The sequence below is a fragment of the Colias philodice genome, chromosome 9 (genome assembly GCF_061535455.1).
Source record: "Colias philodice isolate Cphi_HAF_F1 chromosome 9, ilColPhil1 Martin Lab GWU primary, whole genome shotgun sequence".
NCBI classification, from domain to species: Eukaryota; Metazoa; Arthropoda; class Insecta; order Lepidoptera; family Pieridae; genus Colias; species Colias philodice.
Genome location: NC_143094.1, coordinates 6,921,689 through 6,941,225, shown reverse-complemented (window position 1 = coordinate 6,941,225; position 19,537 = coordinate 6,921,689). Strand labels below are relative to the sequence as shown.

Below are 19,537 nucleotides of genomic sequence, written 5' to 3'. Positions count from 1 at the left end.
TAGCACACACTTAATAAGCATAGGTCTTTAAATTGCATAGATTGTACTCAGAAACATTATAATGTGTCTCGATTTAAGTAAAAAACGACGCAATAACGTATTCAACGTTATTTTTTTAAGCAAAACGATGAAAAATATTTCAACAACAATTAAATATATTTTTCTCTGTAAAACGTGTTATTCTGTTTAAAATTAAATCCAGTGATTAATTTAAAATGAGTGAATTGCATTAATTCTCATATGTTTTATATTATACTATATTCTATCGAGAACAATTGGTTTTTACGGACAAAAAAGTTTAAGTGTTAAATAGTAAACAATATGTTGTTAACAAATTGTTCTCTGTCAGAGTCTTAATTACCATTTATTGGTGTGCATGTTGGACATATAGTACAGTGTAGTCAAAGCTATACGGCGCGTCCAGTACTTACGTGGTATTTGTACGATATCACAATTACACAGGATATTATGGGAAGAAATTATTAAGGCCCAGGGAGTTTTAACTATATAGCAATGGATTTTCAAAGAAATACTCCGTTTAAGGTAAGATTCTTATAATTATATTGGAGATACTGATAAATATTTTTGAGGTAGTTTAGTGTTTGTATTTGTTTTCGATAATCAGATACTATTTGATTATTCGATTGTTAATTAAATTATTCGAATAGCATACCTCCACACAAAATTGCGTGTTTAGTGCGGTACGCGAAAAATTTCGTAAGCGTTGTTTAGTAAGGACTGAACCGTATGTGGATACAATAATAAAAAATATGTGATGGTAGGTTAGAAGTTTTAACTCTCTAAAAATAATTAAGAAACCGCTTCACGAAACATCGCTCACGAGAGGCTGTATTACGTAGCTAATTATGATTTCAAAATAAGTAAGTAATAAGCAAAAGTGTACGTTTAAAAATTTCTAATGTAATTCTATGTTCCTAAAAATAAAAATATTTTTTTCATTCTCAATGTTTAAAACCAACGACAACAAAAAGCTCCTTAAAATTATAACAGTTTCGAGAAACATCAAGAAAACAGGATGGATATGTTAAATGCTATTTGAATATTTTGATTAAGTGTGTAGTCATTGTTAGTTATATCTGACAAAATAAGGTATACCTTTTAAAAAGCATCAGCGTAACTTTATAAAGTAGGAGCCATTAACCGGAAATAGTGCCATTGACTTATTCGTAACTATATACTATGGGTCATGTTGCTCTATATGCCCAATTTCCTTAAAAATTCAAGATGAGCGGTATTTATTTTGATAGATACTGTAGATACATTCATGTATTTGTAATACTGACGTATTAAAAACATTGGTGTTGTATATTGTAAGTCAGTATTTTACAACAACACAACTCTATATAGAGTAAAATTATAATGAGATAAACAATAGAAATGTTTCAATAAGATGATTTTTCTGAACATTATGTTTACCAACATAAATAAACATTCAAAAATGTATTTATTTTTACACATTTACCACTGGTACGGAAATGTCCATAGAGGAGAGCCGGCAAGAAACTCTGAATTTGTTCTTTTAAATCATGTCTTAGAGATAAACTTTTATAAAAAGAATGTGTTCTTTCTTTCTGTTTGTCTAGGGTAATGGAAAAGTACTAATCGTCGATTTTCTTTCACCGGAAATTTGGTAACATGTTTAATAATCTTTAACATTTATATATATTTCTAGATTTAGCTCGCAAGACTTGCGTATGTACATATTTACTGTTGGTTTGGCTTAATAAATAAATAAATAGGAAAGCGCCTCAATCGGATCAACTGATTTGCTTTGATTGCAAAGTTAGTAAGTTTCGCGCGCTCATGCCTCATTCTCATGGTTGAGTAATTTTTGTGTTTAGGGGATGTATGGCCATTGCAATTTTTCTGACTAATAACATTGTCATAGTTATCTTAATAAAATAATATAAAAAATCGTACATTTAAAAATAAATTAAGTTCATTTATTTGAGCTTTAAAGCGTCTGATAAAAGTTTTGGCTCAGGTGGCGCAGGTGTCACTGGTAGAGCTCCACAAACATTCAGATATCATAAAGTATGTACACTAGAGACTACTGCGAATCGAAAGCTTTAGAAAATATGTTTTGTTTTACGGCTCTGGGATCTTGAAATCCATACTAATATTATAAATGCGAAAGTAACTCTGTCTGTCTGTCTGTTACTCAATCACGCCTTAACTATACTGAACTAATTTGCATGAAATTTGGTATAGAGATATTTTGATACCCAAGAAAGGACATAGGATAGGTTTTATCACGGAAATCCTACGGGAACGGGTTTTTCTTTGAAACCGCGGGCGAAGCCGCGGGCGGAAAGCTAGTATATAATAATTTTGTAAAATTTACTACAAATGTGTTCAAATGTGAAAAGAATAGTAAATGGCCAAGTATGAGTTGGCAGATATTATATATCGTCGAGCTTTTTGATTCATCGACATGTTGGTTACCTCACGATGTTTTTCTTCACTGTTTAGAGCAGCGCGATGATATTATAAAATGCGCAGATAAATTGAACTGAACTGACTTTAACGATTTTTGGAATGTTGTTGCTTGTATCCATTTGTATATGTGTCGTGGCCATATCGTAGATTTGCTCATTTTATGAAATGGCCAACATAGTTTGAACTTTGATCAGATCGTTAAATCGTCAAGATTTGGTCATCGACATTTGGCCAGATCGTATAAAATATCTTAGAGAGTCCATAAAACATTAAAAAATTCGAACTTGTGTATTATCATTTAAGTTAGTGCCGCGGTAGCGCCGGCGAATACCAGAAGCGAATGGTTTTTTCAATAGAAAACAGTTAGGTTAGATTAGACTTTAATAAACAACGCACGAGCCGAACGAGCAAAGCGAGCGTGCCGCGGCAGCGGCCGGTGAGTGCCAGAAGCGAATCGCTTTTTAAAAAAGAAACAAAAATGGTCGCATTTCGTGAAATGGCCATCCACGTTTGGCCAGATCGACGATCTGGCCAAATGTGGATGACCAAATCGTGAAACGTTGACGATTTAACGATCTGGCCAAACTAAATTGGCCATTTCATGAAATGAGCAAATCTACGATATGGCCATGACATATGCATTATGCATACATTTTTAAAAGATTACAAAAATTTAGCGGCATCTACGGCATTATAAATAGATAGGTAGATTAATAGAATTCCAAATTGTATATATTATTTTATTTAAGTATGTAAGTATATAATTATTTTATTTTATTTTGTCAGTCTTCGGACTGCTTATCGCGCTGAAACTCTTGAATGGATTGAAATGAAACGTGCATGTTTTTAGTCCTTTCTTTTCAATTTCAGGTCTATTGTATTGCAACGATGAGTACGTAGTTGCAATTCAATAACACATAGTCCGGTTCTATTTACTCTTTATTTATTAAAAAAACAGTCCTCAGACTCAATTGACTTCAGAAATTTCTTTACCGCCTCTCTGGTACCCCTTTCAGTGTTTAACTCCTTAGCGTAGGTAGGAGTAATGCTGATCATGCGTCCGTATGATCCGCCCGTACGTCCGTAGATGCCCAACACAGTCAGGGCATGATAAGTTCTTCCTAAAGTAAGAGCCCATCAAAAATACTAAAATTGAATAACTTAACATTTTACAAGAACTCATATTAATTGATATTTAATAACTCGTAGAAGAGCAGCTAAAAGGCCAAAAGTGATCTCTAAATGTATTTATTTTTAAAGAAATTGATTATTATGTGTTATAGATATACGCATATCCATAACGCATAATTATGGGAACAATTTAAAAGGGTACTTGGAACCTATTAATTGCTAGGAATGTGTGTGAGCCACACAATCCCATGAGCTGGCAGTTCAGCGTCTCTACATAATTTTATATCTGGAATAGACCGCCCTAAAGAAGATTTAATGACAATTAAACCGGTTTTTTCCGCTGCAAATGTAACGCGTCCGCTTTGTTCTTGAATTTATAACCGTAACAAGTGCGCTAAGACGCAAATAGGTTACATTTGAATTTATACCATAATATTTAGGTTCCATAATTGTATACCGTGAAAAATTTTACCAGTCACTACTAGTACGATTGTTACGATTTATCGGTAAAAATTTGATTCGTTTGTCGTAAACAAGATTACCTACTACAATTTAGTTACTTGCACAATTTCAAGAATTAAAAAAAAAACTTACCTACCTAACTTTTATTTCCTAGAACTTTAAATGTGTACCGGAGTCATTTGCTTGCTGATTTTACATTTACAAAAATGAATATGAGTGAAAATTTTCTAACCGCAATCAGAATTTTCTCTAGATTGTTCAACTATCCTAATGTAACAAAGCTCTGTAAACATATTCCTTTAGTAGCATTAATGTTATTATATGCTAAAGTTAAATAAAATACAGTATAAAGTATAAGCATATATTTTATACTGTATTACTGTATCTCGGAATAAATAAACATGAATTGTCTGTAAATAAGTGCCATTAAATAATTAACCTCAATTTCCTCTGAAATTGAAAAATCACTCAAGAAGACGTCGTTAGATAAATTAAATAAAATTAATCAATAACGCCTACAAGAATCACATGCAATTTATAGTAGTGTATACCTATGTACAGTCGTACAGATAAGACTTACCGTATACCTACTTGTATAATTAACAGAATAATTTACAATGAAACAACAATTTAAATAATACAATAATTATTCGTCACATTTAAATTTCATTTAAAAAAATGTACATACATGTTTCAGTCTGACGGTGCATTTAAACCAAACGAACATAGAGCTTAGAGCAAGAGCATTATTTCTTGATCTTTTAGCGTTAACGAATACTCGTATTCAGTGTTGTTCATTGCATATAATATTTTCAAACGCACTAAGAACTACGAAATAATGCTCTACGCCTGCACTAGGATTTGACATGAATAATTGAATGAAGTGGAACATCTGAAAGCGTACAAACGTACAAACGTACCCGGAAGACACTAGTCTTTATTTCCAACTAGCTTTCCAGTTTCCACCCGCGGCATCGCCCGCGCAGTCAAAGAAAAACCCGCATAGTTCCCGTTCCCGTGGGATTTCCGGGATAAAACCTATCCTATGTCCTTTCTCGGGTATCAAAATATCTCTATACTAAATTTCATGCAAATTGGTTCAGTAGTTAAGGCGTGATTGAGTAACAGACAGACAGACAGACAGAGTTACTTTCGCATTTATAATATTAGTATGGATTATTGTTATCTACAAATAACTTACCTACTATCAAAATTATAGTACATATATTTCGATAGATACTTATCCGTTTTGTGCATAGGTACCTACTGTATGCTTACACTGAATGATTGTTATGTAATGATGTGTGATTTTTCAGATTTATTTTCTCTCATATTTTGTTGACATATTATTTACGATTCCGGCTGTATCGGCATCACCAGCTCTAGCTACACCCAATCCCGTACAATTAAATGCATCTTCGGGTATAAACAATGAAACTGATCTGTCTGAGCTATTCCACTGGGAAGATTACAGTGTTCTCGGTGCAATGCTTTTTGTATCGTGTGCTATCGGAGTATTTTATGGATATTTTGGTGAAAAGCAAACCACTGGCGATGATTTCCTCCTTGGTGGTTCATCCATGGGAACTTTCCCTATGGCATTAAGCTTAGCCGCAAGGTAAATTTAAATTTCATAATAATATGTTACATTCACAACATACACTTTTATTTACTTTTTTACCGCAACCTAAATCGATTTTAAATATTCACACATGACTAAGTATAACGTCCATGTTCACCAATATTATATACACCATTTAGTATTATTATCAAATAGTACATTTGATTTATGATATATGATATGATATTTATTTACCTATTTCAATTATTCATTAAATGTAAATTATTGATTTTCTTAGAAAATATTTAATATAAGTATGGGTATATACATATATGATGAGTGTCCTTGTAATAAAGTGTAAAACAAAACACATATCTTTAATCGATTTAAATTTTACAGTTTTATAACTGCAATTGAATTATTGGGCAATCCAGCTGAAATGTACATGGCTGGCGCACAATTCTGGATGATATGCATCGCATTTGTATTGGTTGTGCCAATTTCTAGTCAGCTTTTTTTACCTGTCTTTATGAGACTACGATTGACGTCGTGTTATGAATACCTGGTATGATTTCTTTTTTCTTTAAAGGTGGATAGAGGGAAAGTTAAAAGCTAAGGATATCCTAGTCTCTAAACGTTCTTGATATACCTAATTCTTTTGCCTAAAATCATAATTGCCGTGTCGTTAATCCTTTAGGAAAAGTACACTGAGAGAAGAGTTGATAACTACTTTACAATAATACATTTATATTATGTCATTTAGTCCCAACGAATAATTATGAATAGACGTTAAATTAAATGTTCTCTACATTTCTAAAAAGGTACTTAAGTCACTTGCGAGTCAAGTGTCATTACAACTTACAATTTATTTAGAACTGTCGTGGCAAGGTTACTCTACTCTAAATTTATATAAAAAAAATCATTTCGTAATATAATTTATGTAGTTAATATTTTGTTCAATTTTAGGAAGTGCGTTTCTGCAAATCTATGCGTGTTTACGCCAGCGCTTTGTATATGTTACAAATGATTCTTTATACAGCTGTTGCCGTATATGCTCCAGCTCTTGCTCTGTCTGACGGTAAGCATAATATTTTACGATTAATATCTACACATAAACATAAAACACTTTAAACTATTAATAAAAAATATTGCTTGAAAGTATAATCTACGCCAAAGACCGATTAATGATTATGAAACTACTAGCACCTCTATAAATATATCTAACTAGGTTTCCGCCCGCGGCTTCACCCGCGCAGTCAAAGAAAAACCCGCATAGTGCCCGTTCCCGTGGGATTTCCGAGATTGCGTCATTTTCCCGGGATAAAAAGTAGCCTATGTCCTTTCTCGGGTATCAAAATATCTCCATACCAAATTTCATGAAAATTGGTTCAGTAGTTTAGGAGTGATTGAGTAACAGACAGACAGATAGAGTTACTTTCGCATTTATAATATTATGGATTATCGTAATTGGTTTCTATGTAACATATAACGATTAAAATATGAACTATTGAGATATTTGTTAGATGTTATAAGAAGATTAGATCGGACGGCCATTTGATTCCAAAAAATATAACTCAGGAGTCCTGATTAATAAATTATTATTTGAAATAAATGTTTAGGAAATAACTTACATTTCTTATTTCTAGAAATTTGAAAATTATTTGCAAAGGGATTTTTTAACATCCTATTATAATACCTTCACAAGTCCGTGTTCTGACCTTATACCTTCTTATACAACATGCCAGGGTTATAATTTTTATTGATATATTAAATAAAAAGATAGGTCGGTTAAAACGAACCTACTTATAATTATTTTTTTTAGGATTTTATTATTACCAACTTAAACTCTTGATGATAAAGATGGCGTTACTATGAAATTCTAAGCGTCACACACGCAATAACAATGACGATACTTACACAATGACACAATAATAGAATCGTAAAATTAATTCATTTATAGTAATGTGAATATGACTTCATAGGATTTTGCAAGAGGTCTTATTCAACGCGGACTGACCAATGTTACCAAAAGGATTTCTATTCTTTCAAACCTTTACAGCATACATATGAGAATATAATAATTTCATTAACATAATTTATATATAAGTACTCTGTACATATATAAATATTATATGTCTAATCAACCAGTCCAAAAAACGAGTGAATTCGTCGTCTAGAAAATTGCAGATATCTTGAACATAATTATTATATTTTAATAGGCAGACATTATATTCGTACCTACAAAAAATAATATGAGAATACTATCAACAGCAAGTGGTATAAAAAAAATGAATATAAATTAATTTATTAAAAAATTGTTCTGAATTGATTGCAGTGACCGGACTCAATACATATTTAGCCGTATCTTTGGTTTATGTGGTGTGCATATTTTATGCGTCACAAGTAAGTATTACTTTGATATGACTAATGTTAATATGTAACGAATTGCGAAACTGGAATAAGCTTTTTATTTTATTTTTAGGGTGGAATGAAAGCTGTTATTATGACAGATTCTTTCCAGTCAGCTGTTTTATTGGGATCTTTAGCAACTATTTTAGCTTTAGGAGCAAAACAAGTCGGTGGCTTGGAAGTCGTTTGGGACAATGCAAGACGATCAGATAGGCTTCACTTTTTTGAGTAAGTATTCATTTTAAACCATTTTTATGTCATGCAAATTGTCACCCTATATGAGCATTGCCTATAAAAATATACATAGTTACATAGTTTACATATTTACATAGTTTTTTAAGGCCATTTTACTAACAAATATATGGATTTAAATTAATCTGAAACAAATGAAATAAATAAAAATAAATTGAATATTTTGTCTGTTTAGCTAACTTTGATGATTAATAAGTAACGAGGAATGTTTCATGTAAAGTATTGTCAAATATGCCATTCTCTTAAGTAAGATTAACGCCGCCTCGTAATGTATCTAGTGAATACATTCCAAAATGTTTCATCATCGAATATGAAGCAATGCATAATCTTCCGTGATTGACCATTTGCCCTATCACCCTAGAAAATACTGTAATTGGGTAAGATGATGGTAACTTCATCCAACTCTGATGTTATGGCCTTTATAAAATTATTACCAATATTTATTATTATTTCTCCCTAAAACAAACTGAAATCAACTAATAACAAATATTAATATGTAGTTAGTTATTAGAAAAAATTAACACGTTGTAAATAATAAAATGTATATTTCAGTATGGATCCTGATCCAACCGTCCGCCATTCATTTTGGTCAGTGGTTGTAGGAGGAACCATGTACTGGTTGAGCATGTTTTGTGCAAACCAAGCATCCGTCCAGAAATACTTGTCCGTGGAACGAATATCTCAAGCCCGTATCGCTTTATGGGTTTCGGCTATTGGTTTAATTGCAGTTTATTCAGTTAATTTTATAACTGGAGCAGTCCTGGCCACGCATTATGCTGGATGCGATCCTATACAGGTACTTATAGTACTTTTTATTTGTCAAAAGAAACACATCTAAAGTCTCATCAAAAAGGACCTATAATCTAACTGTATTAAATAATTTTATAATTATACTTACTTCAGGCTGGTGTTATATCCGCATCGGACCGTCTGCTACCATTATATGTCGTCCGCGAGTTTGGTAGATATCGAGGAGTTCCAGGCTTCTTCGTCGCCGGCATCTTCGCAGCAAGTCTTGGGTAATAAGAACTAATGAAAGCACGCACAACTTTTTGGAAATACAGTTTCAAAACAGCATTTAACATCCTTGTCTTGCCAATACCAAACTTAAAAGCGAAGTGTACGAAGGCACTGAAATAACTAACTCAGATTCCTTCTTAGGTCTTAAATTAAGAACTAACCAGAATCGTCCAGTTACCATTCCGGTTTCAATTTGATGTGCCCACAAATATTAGAAACGTAATTTAACATTCTTAAACGACAATCAACAGGCGTCTTAAATATTGATGTAATGTAACATAATTTATTTGAAACTGTATAATGCCAATGTAAAGTAAAATTATTGGTTTTGTTTCATTTTATTGAAATTGTCCTTTTAAACTCAGCGATTTATACTTTAGAAAAATGTAATACTTTTTGTTCCAAGTACTTAAGAATTATTTAAATAAATCTTGATCTTTTTGCGTTAAATCTAAATAATATTATATAGCTTCTTTGTTACAAATCGCTACCTATATGTCGAGGAACTAAACACAATTATTGGTTCGATCAATTTTTTTTGTATATCATGGTAATTTATCGAGAGAGGCTAAGCTATACATAATTTATCATGTGACATAAATTACTCATATTACAAGAACAGAAACAAATATTCTCTTTGAGAACCGACGCTGATGCGTGGTTCAGCTAGTTGATCATATCTACTACATCAGACACATGATCTGAATATTTTTTTCGATAAACCAATTACCAACACATATCTATAAGATAAATGTATGTACTATGCTTTCAGGACTGTAGCATCAGCATTGAATTCTTTAGCTGCAATAGCGTGTCAAGACTTAGCAAGCGGACTTTTAGGTATCACTTTACCTGAAAACAAAGGCGCTACGGTAATTTATTTAACGATTTGTTCACATCTCCATCCAGAAAACTGATTCCTAATTGACTAGAAATTCTTTAATTACTCTTAACTTTTTGATTAATTTGATCTTAAATAATATATTCAGCATTGGTGTTATTTATTAATTTCATCATTATTAAATGAAGCTCTTACATTTTTGTAGGTATCATAGTACGCTTCCTATTTTCACGTTATGCATTATGTATGTTTTAATCACAAAAAACTGCCAGTAATAATTGTTTTATTATTATTTTTTTAATTTAGATAGCCAGATGGGTGTGTCTCGGATGTGGTGCCGTGTCCTTTGGACTTGTGTTCATTGTAGAGCGTCTTGGACCCGTGTTGCAGTTAGCTCTCTCCTTCAACGGTATGGCCGGAGGCGTTTCCTTGGGACTATTTAGCCTTGGAATGCTGTTCCCTTGGGCTAACCAAAAAGTATGTACGCATTTATAGATTATTGTATAAAAAATAAATTTAAACATTATAGTAGGTAGGTAAGCGCTTACTAGAAGGTATCATAAAAGTCCTGTTAAATTTTACCTTTAAAAATAACAAATTTCCGTCATAGGTGGGCAAATAGACAAAAATAGCATTGCATTGCATTAGTTGTAATTTAAAAAAATATAATAGATACTCATTAATTATAAAAATGTACCCAACTACATAAATAAAATTCTTTCAGTTTGATTTGGAAATACATAGGTATCTAGAATAAGTAATTTTGGTATTTATTTATTTATTTAATTCAGGTCAGCCAACAGTTGTTTACATCAACACAAACATACCGATACAAGAACACAAAATAACATATATAAATGCAACAGCTACTTACAGGCTAACACCACATGCAAAAACTTCTTTTTATTTTTAAGAAAAGAAAAACAGAACGGTTATGAAAACAAACAAGGCAGATAATTAGTACTTACATTACAGTTAGTTTACATTTGAAGTTTAAACAAATAAAAAAATAAAGGTTAACAATAATAATTTTCTTAATAAAATGGTAGAAATCATTCTGAATATGATAATTCGTTACACGTTAATCAAATTAAAGAGAAATTTTAAAAGTTAAACTAAGTATGAAATATGAATATGAAGCAAAATTAAAAATTAAACGGATATATTTTATCCCTTTTTTACCTAACAGGGTGCGATAGCTGGAGGTGTTTTTGGCCTGGTAGTAGTGGTAGCAGCAGGGGGCGGCGCTCAACTAGCTCAGGTGCCGCTCCCACGGTTGCCAGCTTCAACGGACTCGTGTCCAGACTTCTATAACTTAACAACTAACTTCAATACCCCCAGGTAAATTATATAAGCGTATGAGACAATATTCTGGCATACTGTAAACTGTTTCTTTTCGTACCTAAATTCGGTGAAAGAGTGACCGGTTTTATTTAAATGTGCAGGTATTCGTCCTCACTATAATATATAGTGGTCAATAAATTAGTACCGGGAATATATTAATTTAAGTGATTAAAAACAATTGATCAGCTTGATACTTTAAATGTTTGCTTATTTTTTTATTACAGTGAAAATCAAGACACGGCGGTATTTTGGTTATTCAGAGTATCATATCTTTGGTACTCAAGCCTGGGCTGTGCTGCCACGTTGCTTGCAGGGATGATAGTGTCAGTTATCACAGGAGTAACGGACCCTGCTCAAGTGCCCATCGATCTGATCGCACCTCCGGTTGTCTCCTTACTAAACTCCTTGCCTGCTAAGATAAAGGTAAATGTAATACAAATTTAAGTAGTGTCTTAACATCAGAATTACTAGTTAAATCATGTTTTATATTGTGCTACATGTTTTTTAAAGCTATTTTTGCATGCTGTTTTATCTTTTTTTCGGGGTCTCACTTAGTCATGCATGCACGCCTTATCTATATATTAGGTATCTAAGTAGGACGTTAGGTCGTGTTAGGGTCGTGTTTTGATCCAACAAAACATTGCGAATACATATTTAGCATTTGTAATGCAGCTAAGTTTATAATTTAGAATAATATATGTTCTTACCTAGATACCACAGTAGCAAACTTGAATAAGTTTTACTCACTGAATCACATTTGATATTCCCAAAGTAGGCATTAATAATGTCTAACGTGATCTTGCTCTTTACCCTGAACTTGTTTACATTGTAGCTATTGGTTTACACATCACTGTTCTTTATTCAGAAAGCGTTACGTGTCCCAACGCGTATGGGCTTGGAAAGAAAACGAAGTTCGAGCGTTCGACCTCCAAGTATTGCAGACGACAAGGACACGAGACGACGACGACGACTCTCTGAATTAGCCGGTGGAGTGTTTTACAGCGATGCAGAAAATATACTAACGCAAGGTCACGACAATCTTGCACTCGACGCAGAAAAGGCTCACGGCGACGATTATAATCATCGGACTAGTTTTAAACTTGATACAACATCCAGCCCACAATTTACAAGGACATCCACGTGTTGAATTAGCATTAGTGACCCTACTTTAATATTTACCTTAGACATAACATAACACTGCATAACATCACTAAGTTAATAGCTAGAGAAGAATTAACAAACTGTGTATAGGTAATTGGACTACGTTTGTATGTATGTACATTGTAGCTACGTACATATGCATTCCTAGTTACACGCGTAGGCGTAAACGGCGTTGTGCATATTGTTTGTTTTTAAATTTTAAGCCTAGACTCCTAGAGGCATGAGAAAGCTTTAATTGCAAATAGAATATTTATATATAACGACAGTACAAAAATAACTTAACATAGTAGATATAAGTATTTATTTTTGTGAACAAAATGCACAAAACTATTAGCTTCCTACGTGCGCGAATTTATTATTAACTATAGTTCATACCTCTTAAACTATGTATATTATTAACAAATATCAAGATTTATAGAGCGATTAAGTAATATTCACTTAGATGTCTAATATATTATTACCTAATATCATTCGATTACCTAATTTAAATGTAAAAGAGGCATAGTTTACTTGTGTGTACTGTTTAGCTAAATGGTTTAAATGTGTTGATTTTGGCGACAGTAGTTTTCATACTAATTATGACATTATAGCTGTTCTTGTGTCTTGTTATTTCGATTTCTATATGTTATACGTCTTTACTCTTTAGAGACAGAGTCGTACACACAACGAATGTCGACTGTCGAGCACCCTCGGCCAGCCCGCGCTACCGGTCTGGCTAAAGGGTCGCTCCAGAAAGAAAAACTCAGAAAATTGGTACTTATCTGAATAATAAATATACTATACTACAATTTTACAATGATTTAATAGATACACTAGGAAAAGAAGTCAATATGGAGCCTCTACACTATATAATATGTATATCCAATTTTTTCAATCTGTTAATAATCAATACTTAACATAGCCTACTTATAAATGTATATTGAATTATCGACCTACTATTTCCTATCTAAATCTAGCTATTTTTGCGGTTACGATTTAGTCACAGACCGTACTGTGAAGTGTGAACATCAATGAATAGGCACATATACATATTTTTCAAAAAAAATTAATCAAAATTATTATAACAATATATGATATGATACTTACTTAGAGCAGTTGGTTGGCTCTAAGGATACTTATAATATTTTTAAACCGATATTTATTAAACATGTTGATTATTCAATCTACAATCTACATATCTACAACAGTGACAGCCTAGATAATATTTTTTTAAATTTATTTTATAATTTTGTTAGTGTCCGACCGAACTTTCGGTTTCGGTTTCGGTTTCGGCCGAGTTTCGGCCAAAAATCAAGTTTCGGCCGCAGTTTCGGTTTCGGCCAAAATCGGCCGAAACTTTTGCCGAAACCGAAACTTATTTCGCAAGTTCAGTGAACGTAGTTCACACACGTTCACGCTCGCCTAACTTCGTTTTCCTCGGCAACGCTTTGACGGACGCTGTCAAAGCGTTGGTTGACCCACGCTGGTGGAAACAATTTTTGATTATCTATGTTGAGATTGGAACTGGGTGTAATAGTAATTAATAATTATTATTTTTATATAAGAGGTACCTAAAAGAGATTATTCTTCTAAGTACAATTAATACCAATCCAAAGTATTAAAGACTCTATTAATAAAGAAAAAGATCTCAAAATACCAATACTTAGTATTTAAAGTAACAGTTACAATTACTGATTTGATTTAGATGACTGATTTTACTGAGAACTTAATTTGAAAAAATAATAAAAATTATAACGCGTTTCATTAAAGAAACGAATCTTCAATGGCGGCCAAAGCTGACACTGACATATGGTAGGGTATTTTATTAATTATTTCAAATTGTTTATTGACAAACTTTTTTGTTATGGTATTTGTGTATTTATATGAATTATCATATTTACGTATACAGAATGCAACAAAATCCCCATAATACTTGTAATGAGCCCATAAAACTGAGCAACTTTTCCCAAAGAAAATATCAAATTCCAAAAAAAACATTATTTAAGTACTATCGCAAATACATAATTGTCATTGTTAATTTATGATAAAAACTATTATAGGGAAAATCAAATACATTTTAGTGATTTTACTTTTCCCAATTTTTTTTGCATGCCGTACGGCCGTGTGTAAGCAAGAGGGAATGATAAGCGCCGCCATTTAAGATTCGTTTCTTTAATGACATGCGTTATAATTATTATAAAATTGTTATCTACACTAATATTATAAAGAGGAAAACTTTGTTTGTTTGTTTGTTTGATTGTAATGAATAGGCTCATAAACTACTGGACCGATTTTGATTAAATTTGGCACAGATAATCTTTAGACCCTGAGAAAGAACATAGGCTACCTTTTATTGCGAAATATGTACCACGGGCGAAGCCGGGGCGGACCGTTAGTTATTAATATTTTAAAAATATTATTTTTTTATCTTATATTAAATAAATGATTACAACAAATTTAATATACTGTGTTTTCATTTTATGCCCTAATTAAGGCAAAATAATAGGTAAAATCCCCCAAAGTTCAGTATTTTTAGAAATTTCATACTTGACCACGTGAGTTTCGGTTTCGGTTTCGGTTTCGGCCGAAACTGAAGCCACGGCCGAACATTCGGTTTCGGTTTCGGTTTCGGCCTGGAAACCAGTTTCGGTCGGACACTAATTATTTTGTACTTACAAAGAAAGAATGAATCAATAAACATTATTGTAATTGAACTGAATCTGAAATCAATGAAATATGTTATAACATAAGAATATAAATATTGTTATTGTGTTAATAAAATAAATATTAATATATAATAAATATTTTATACATATCTATGTACGAAGCATTATTTTTAAACCAAGTTTGCAGTATCCTCAGTCCTTCAGTTAGAATCTTTATTTGTAAGTGACAAGACGTTCTCTCATTGTTTGGAGTTGTATCAAAATTTGAAAAAGTTTAATTTTTGTTCCCGTGTGGATTTGAACTTGGTTCACTGCGATCGATCGTCCTCGCTCGCTGCGCACGGAGCTATCTAAGCTAAGAGTCACCATGCGAATTACGCGATCAGTTAACTGAGTACGCGCATACAAGCCCTCCCTGAGTCTTCAACCTTCGGCATGAGTTCGTCGTGTAAACGCTGTAATGAAAAGGTATCGGATGGAGCACTTTGCTCTATTTGTCGTCACATGTTCCACTTCCACTGTGCTAGTTTATCCGAAATTGGTTGGCGCAGACGCGGAAACGAAAGGCAAAATTCGTGGTGCTGTCAAGATTGCAAAAATTCGGCGACGACCAGTGATACGGCAAAAGTCCCTGATGAATGTTCTTCTCATCAGTCTTCTTTAAATAGAATAGAAGATATGCTTTCATCTCTTTCTGCATTGCCTACTCAGGTGGAAAGTCTTAGGAGCGATTTGAACGATCTAACTTCTAAAATAAACATGACCGTTATCGAAGACATATATAATAGACTTCAAGATATTGATATTAAATTGTCGTTAGTCGACACAATAAATAATGAGGTAAAAAAAATTAAATCCCAAATGAAACTGTTTCAAGACAGACTCCACGTATTCGATTCAGAGGCAGAAAAAAGTCGCAATATTATAACCAATCTTCAAACCACCATTGCAAATCTTGAGCTCGAACAAAAACGAGTTGAGCAAAAAAATAGGTTTTTAAATGTTGAGGTTGTTGGATTACCCGAAAAACCGAATGAAAACTTATTAAATGAATTTATTCGTCTAGGCACTGCCATTAATTATTGTTGCATTAACAAGGACGATATTGAGTTCATCACCAGGGTGCAATCATTCAAAGATAAAAGCGGTTTTCCACGAAAAATTGTAGTGAAACTGAGGAACAAGATCATTAAAGATAGCCTAATTAATAACTTCAGAAAGTATAATAAATCAAAGGGACTTACATCGAATGACCTTGGCTTTGAAGGTAACTCAATGAAAATATTTTTAAATGAGCATCTGACCATAGCTAATAAAATTTTACTAAACTCCTGTAAGCAACGCGCCAAGGAGAGGAATATTAAATTTGTCTGGGTGAAGAACTGTACAATATATTTACGTGTGAGTGAAAAATCCCCGGCCAAAGCTATTTCGTCAGAAGAAGACTTAAAAACTTTTTTAGAATCATCTTTTTAGTGTGCCTTTTTTATTATTACTCATCTAAAATAATATGTTATACATACATTATCCCGATTGTAAAGCAAATTTTAACACTTTTTAACACGCATACTTACACTCTTCACATATACTCTTATCGAAAACAGAACACAACTTTATTCACCTCCCTAAAAATAAACGTACATTTATTTATTCTCTGCATTAAATTTTTTCTAATCCGCGTTAAAATAAAAGGTTTCGTACCCCTAATATTCATCATACGATCGCAACATTCCACAACTTTGAATAATTGTTTCTCAACTACCCGCATTTCTCGCAATATTTTTCGTCGCATTAGTTTATTTTTATATTTTAAAGATTATTACGCAATTCTGTTTTATAAAATAATATTACTTACGGTAAATTGTGTTATTAATGTATTCTATCGTTGTTTTGTATATTTACTTACGCCTGCAAAGGTAACTTACATACTAAATAATAATAGGTACATTAATATATTGATTAAAGTTTTTACCTATATCTTTCAATGGCCTCGAAAAGTAGTTGTTTAAATATTTATTCTCAGAATACTCGCGGTTTACGAACTAAGTTACCAGAATTGCATAAAAACATAGCATCAAGTAATTATGACATTATAATTATAACGGAAAGTTGGTTATGTGACAGTGTTTTGGACTCTGAAGTTTGTGACGCTCGCTACGATGTTTTTCGGTTCGATAGAAAAAACAAAAATAAAGGTGGTGGTGTCCTATTGTGCGTTAAAAAATCGTTAATGGCATATTATAATAAAAATATACGGTGCGACGACGTAGAAAGTGTTTGGATCACAATTCCTGCGGAGGTTTTTAATAATCATTTTTCTAAAAACGAAGGTGATTTTCAAATAATAGCCGTATATATTCCTCCCAACTCTGATTTACCGAATACGTTAAAAAAGTTTAACCACTCCCTATTAACACTTTACGAAAATTACCCTAATAATACGTACTTCGTCGCTGGAGATTTTAACCTACCTTTTATTTCATGGAGTGATAATTTCACCTACAATTTAACTGGTAACAATAACTCCCAATGTTCGGAAGCTGCATTGGAACTTCTAAATATTATAAATTTAATGGGGGCGCGACAGTATAATTTCTCGACAAACTGTTGTGGAAATATTCTAGATCTTATATTTTCGAATTTATTAATAGAATGTAATAACATTGTGTGCTCCGATTCACTTGTTAATATAGACCGCTATCACTGGCCCCTAGTTATAACCATAAATGATATTTATATTAAACCATTTAGACCTCAATTTATTAAATTAAAAAAATTCTTTAGTGCGAATTATGATGCAATAAATATTGAAATAAGCAAAGTTGATTGGGGCTCACTTCTAAATTCGGGTTCGGTCGATGAAGCTACTGCTTGTTTTTATAGCGTTTTAAATAGTGTGATTGAGAGGTTTGTACCAACAATAAAAATTTCATCACGCCATAGATATCCTAAATGGTACACTCCAGCCTTAATTAACATGATTAAAGAAAAATATAAATTTCATTCGCGATGGAAATCTCATAAAAATCCTAACGACTATGCGGCTTTTTCGTTACTTAGAACTAGAGTTAAAAATATACAAAAAGAATCATATACGAGATACATTCAGCGTTGTCAAAATTCAATTAAATCCACGCCTAAGGAATTTTGGAAATACATAAACAACAAACGAAGTAACTGTACCTATCCTTGTAGTATGGTTTACCGGGATCGTAACTTAACGAATGGACATGACATCTGTTCAGCGTTTAGCGAATACTTTCAGTCTGTTTTTCAATCTGATAATCCTTCGGATTCTTTGCCCTCGGTATGTGAGTCTCCTTTTACTAGCAATCTATTTACAATCGCCATAGAAGATAAGGATCTTAATATGCTTTTCAAACAATTAGATGGTCGGAAAGGAGCTGGTTCTGACGGTATACCAGCAATTTTTATAAAACGCTGTCATAGTAGTCTTATCGCTCCTTTACGTATTCTTTTCAAACGATCTATAGACGAAGGCATCTTTCCAAATTGCTGGAAAGAAGCATTAATAATACCTATTCATAAAAAAAAATCCAAAAAATGTATAACGAACTATAGAGGGATATCACTACTGAATATATTCGCAAAAATGCTAGAAAAATTAGTATACCGACAGATTTATAACCACACTATAAGCTGTATTCCTTCCGAGCAACATGGATTTATTAAATCGCGCAATGTCGTAACTAATTTACTTGAATTAACACATTACATAAATAATAATATGAATAACCGTGTTCAGATTGACGTAATATACACAGATTTTGAGAAAGCTTTCGACAGGGTTAGTTACAATGTCCTAATGCGTAAACTTTTTGCAGCCGGAATACGGGGAAATCTTCTTAGGTGGACAGAATCATATATCCGAAACAGGTGTCAATCAGTCGTACTGGGAGGGTTTAAATCCGACTTCGTCGATGTAACCTCAGGAGTTCCTCAGGGCTCACATCTCGGTCCCTTATTATACAATTTATATCTGTTCGATATCGTTAACTGCTTTTTAAATTCAAAATTCTTGTTGTACGCCGATGATAAAAAAATTTTTAGGAAAATAAACACATTGGAAGACTGCTTTTTACTTCAGGAAGACCTAAATAGACTCTCGAATTATTATGAAATTAATAAAATATCCGTTAATATCCAAAAATGTCAAAAAATATCATTCTCTCGTAATAAATCTATTATATCTTTCAACTACAAAATCTGCGATGAAATTATTCCGGCTGC

The 19,537-nt window shown here is 32.6% G+C and overlaps 1 protein-coding gene across 1 annotated transcript; it reads left to right on the top strand.

Annotated features, from left to right (window-relative positions):
* The first annotated feature begins 405 nt into the window (after positions 1-405).
* LOC149485893 (sodium-coupled monocarboxylate transporter 1) lies at positions 406-13,446 on the top strand. The gene is made up of 13 exons (XM_089698727.1): positions 406-543; positions 5,370-5,671; positions 6,014-6,179; positions 6,581-6,692; positions 7,950-8,017; positions 8,097-8,251; positions 8,828-9,071; positions 9,179-9,294; positions 10,068-10,167; positions 10,443-10,613; positions 11,326-11,477; positions 11,705-11,903; positions 12,346-13,446. Exons 1-13 carry the CDS (start codon positions 514-516, stop codon positions 12,625-12,627), a joined length of 2,097 nt encoding a protein of 698 aa, XP_089554853.1. The 5' UTR covers positions 406-513; the 3' UTR covers positions 12,628-13,446.
* Positions 13,447-19,537: the final 6,091 nt, after the last annotated feature.